The sequence below is a fragment of the Sinocyclocheilus anshuiensis genome, unplaced genomic scaffold, assembly GCF_001515605.1.
Source record: "Sinocyclocheilus anshuiensis isolate Anshui unplaced genomic scaffold, SAMN03320099.WGS_v1.1 scaffold513, whole genome shotgun sequence".
Classification (NCBI taxonomy): Eukaryota; Metazoa; Chordata; class Actinopteri; order Cypriniformes; family Cyprinidae; genus Sinocyclocheilus; species Sinocyclocheilus anshuiensis.
In genome coordinates, this window is record NW_015537972.1 from 1172791 (window position 1) to 1174858 (window position 2068).

General features: G+C 37.7%; 1 protein-coding gene across 1 annotated transcript in view; it reads right to left on the reverse strand.

Annotated features, from left to right (window-relative positions):
- The window catches only part of LOC107670486 (TPA-induced transmembrane protein-like), a 10226-nt gene extending 8631 nt beyond the window's left edge, over positions 1-1595 (reverse strand). The window contains exon 1 of the mRNA XM_016463105.1: positions 1080-1595. Within this exon, the coding sequence (XP_016318591.1) occupies positions 1080-1157 (78 nt within the window). The 5' untranslated portion in view covers positions 1158-1595. The remainder of the gene's footprint in view (positions 1-1079) is intronic.
- Positions 1596-2068: the final 473 nt, after the last annotated feature.

A 2068-nucleotide genomic window follows, 5' to 3' on the forward strand; every position in this document is an offset into this window, starting at 1 on the left:
CACACACACACACACACACATACATATATATATATATATATATATATATATTCATCAATAATAACAAAAATATCTTTACATTTTTGAGAATCACACCACATGACATTTTACAACCTAACATTTTTCTACTTTTTCAGCCATGTAGCCTAATCCTGCCGACAAAAAAAAAAGTTAATTATTAAATAAATAAAACCACATCTCAAACCAGCCTAAGATAGTTTCATAGTCCTTGGTCTCAAAACCTGGTCAGGTGTGCGTCCATCGTTCGCTAACTATTGTCGTAGTTCCATTGAACTTTATTGGGAACGATAGAACTTGCGACCATAGTTGCTTTTGGGAAACGCACTCCAGGCTGGTTTGTTGGCTATTTTTTGGAAAGATTTGTTTTTTTCAAAGCAGCCCCCCAAAAAATTGTGCCTGCCCCCTCACTTTGTGCGCTCTGGCGCCGACCCTGCACACACACACACACACACACACATCAATAATAACAAAAATATCTTTACATTTTTGAGAATCACACCACATGACATTTTACAACCTAACATTTTTCTACTTTTTCAGCCATGTAGCCTAATCCTGCCGACAAAAAAAAAAGTTAATTATTAAATAAATAAAACCACATCTCAAACCAGCCTAAGATAGTTTCATAGTCCTTGGTCTCAAAACCTGGTCAGGTGTGCGTCCATCGTTCGCTAACTATTGTCGTAGTTCCATTGAACTTTATTGGGAACGATAGAACTTGCGACCATAGTTGCTTTTGGGAAACGCACTCCAGGCTGGTTTGTTGGCTATTTTTTTTAATTAATGATTATGGTAATCATTCAGGTCATGGCATGTATTTAGTTAAGCATTACGGTACCACCACAGTACCTTTTGTACGGAATTAAAAAGTAAAACTAAAAAAGTTTTTAGTTACGATCAAACCGAAACAACAATGCAAGTCCCTCAGGGTAAAACTAGTGTTCTCTTGTAGGGCTGGACGTTTGCGTAAACTTGCACAAACATCATGAGTAACCAAACTTGTCAATGACCTGAAGACTAGATTAGAATGAATTAAAGACACATTTTTGAAAACTTACCTCAATCGTTTGGTCACTCGAGACGTTATTGTTGTCACAGACAACTTGAATGGGCTTCAACTCCAGCGCGTCGCTCATACTTCCATAGTCACTATCCCAACCTACAAAAAGACCCGGAACTGCGACGTGTGAAAGACGGGTTGCGAAAAGGTCTCACCGGGCTTGTGTTGTGGTTAGATGACAATGCCGTGTTCCCAATTGTTACATTTAGCAAGTAAAGGGTAAATAAGTTGATTCCAGGTTTCTTCTCAATGTGGATGCGGCTGATAATGATATAGGCTACAGGTGAAATTTAAGTGTTAAAAAGCGTCTCGTACTTCAGTTAGGAGGAGTGTCTGTGTACAACAGTGAAGCGAAACTAAAGCACAGTTTTAAAGCGTTGCTTAAAGGAACTGTGAGTAACTTGCTGTCTGAAGGCCAATAAAATTAAGAAGCAGGCTATATGAATCCAGGGGATTTGGGAAAACGTGCTTTTTACTGTGAGGTTGAGGTCGTAGCCTACATTAAAGGTCTTTCACTGCTGGGATTCATATTGATTCCAAATGTGTTAGCAGTCATTTACAGTGATTCCAAATAAACACAGGTGTCAAGGCATCGCCCTTGTGAACTGCATTTTGTGCACATTTACAGTGCATCCAGAAAGCATTCACAGCGCTTCACTTTTTCCAAATTTTGTTATGTTACAGCCTTATTCCAAAATGAATTAAATTCATTGTGTTCCTCAAAATTCTATAAACAATACCCCATAACGACAACGGGAAAGAAGTTTGTTTGAAATCTTTGCAAATTTATTCAAAATAAAAATTGAGCCTTTGCTCAATACTTCATTGAAGCACCTTTGGCACCAGTTACAGCACTCAAATCTTTTTGGGTACACTGTAAAAAAATTCTGTAGTTTTTACAAAATAATTTTGGCAGCTGTGGTTGCCAGAATAATTTTGTAAACAATACAGAAAAAATGTAAACACATTTACGGCCAAAAACTGTAC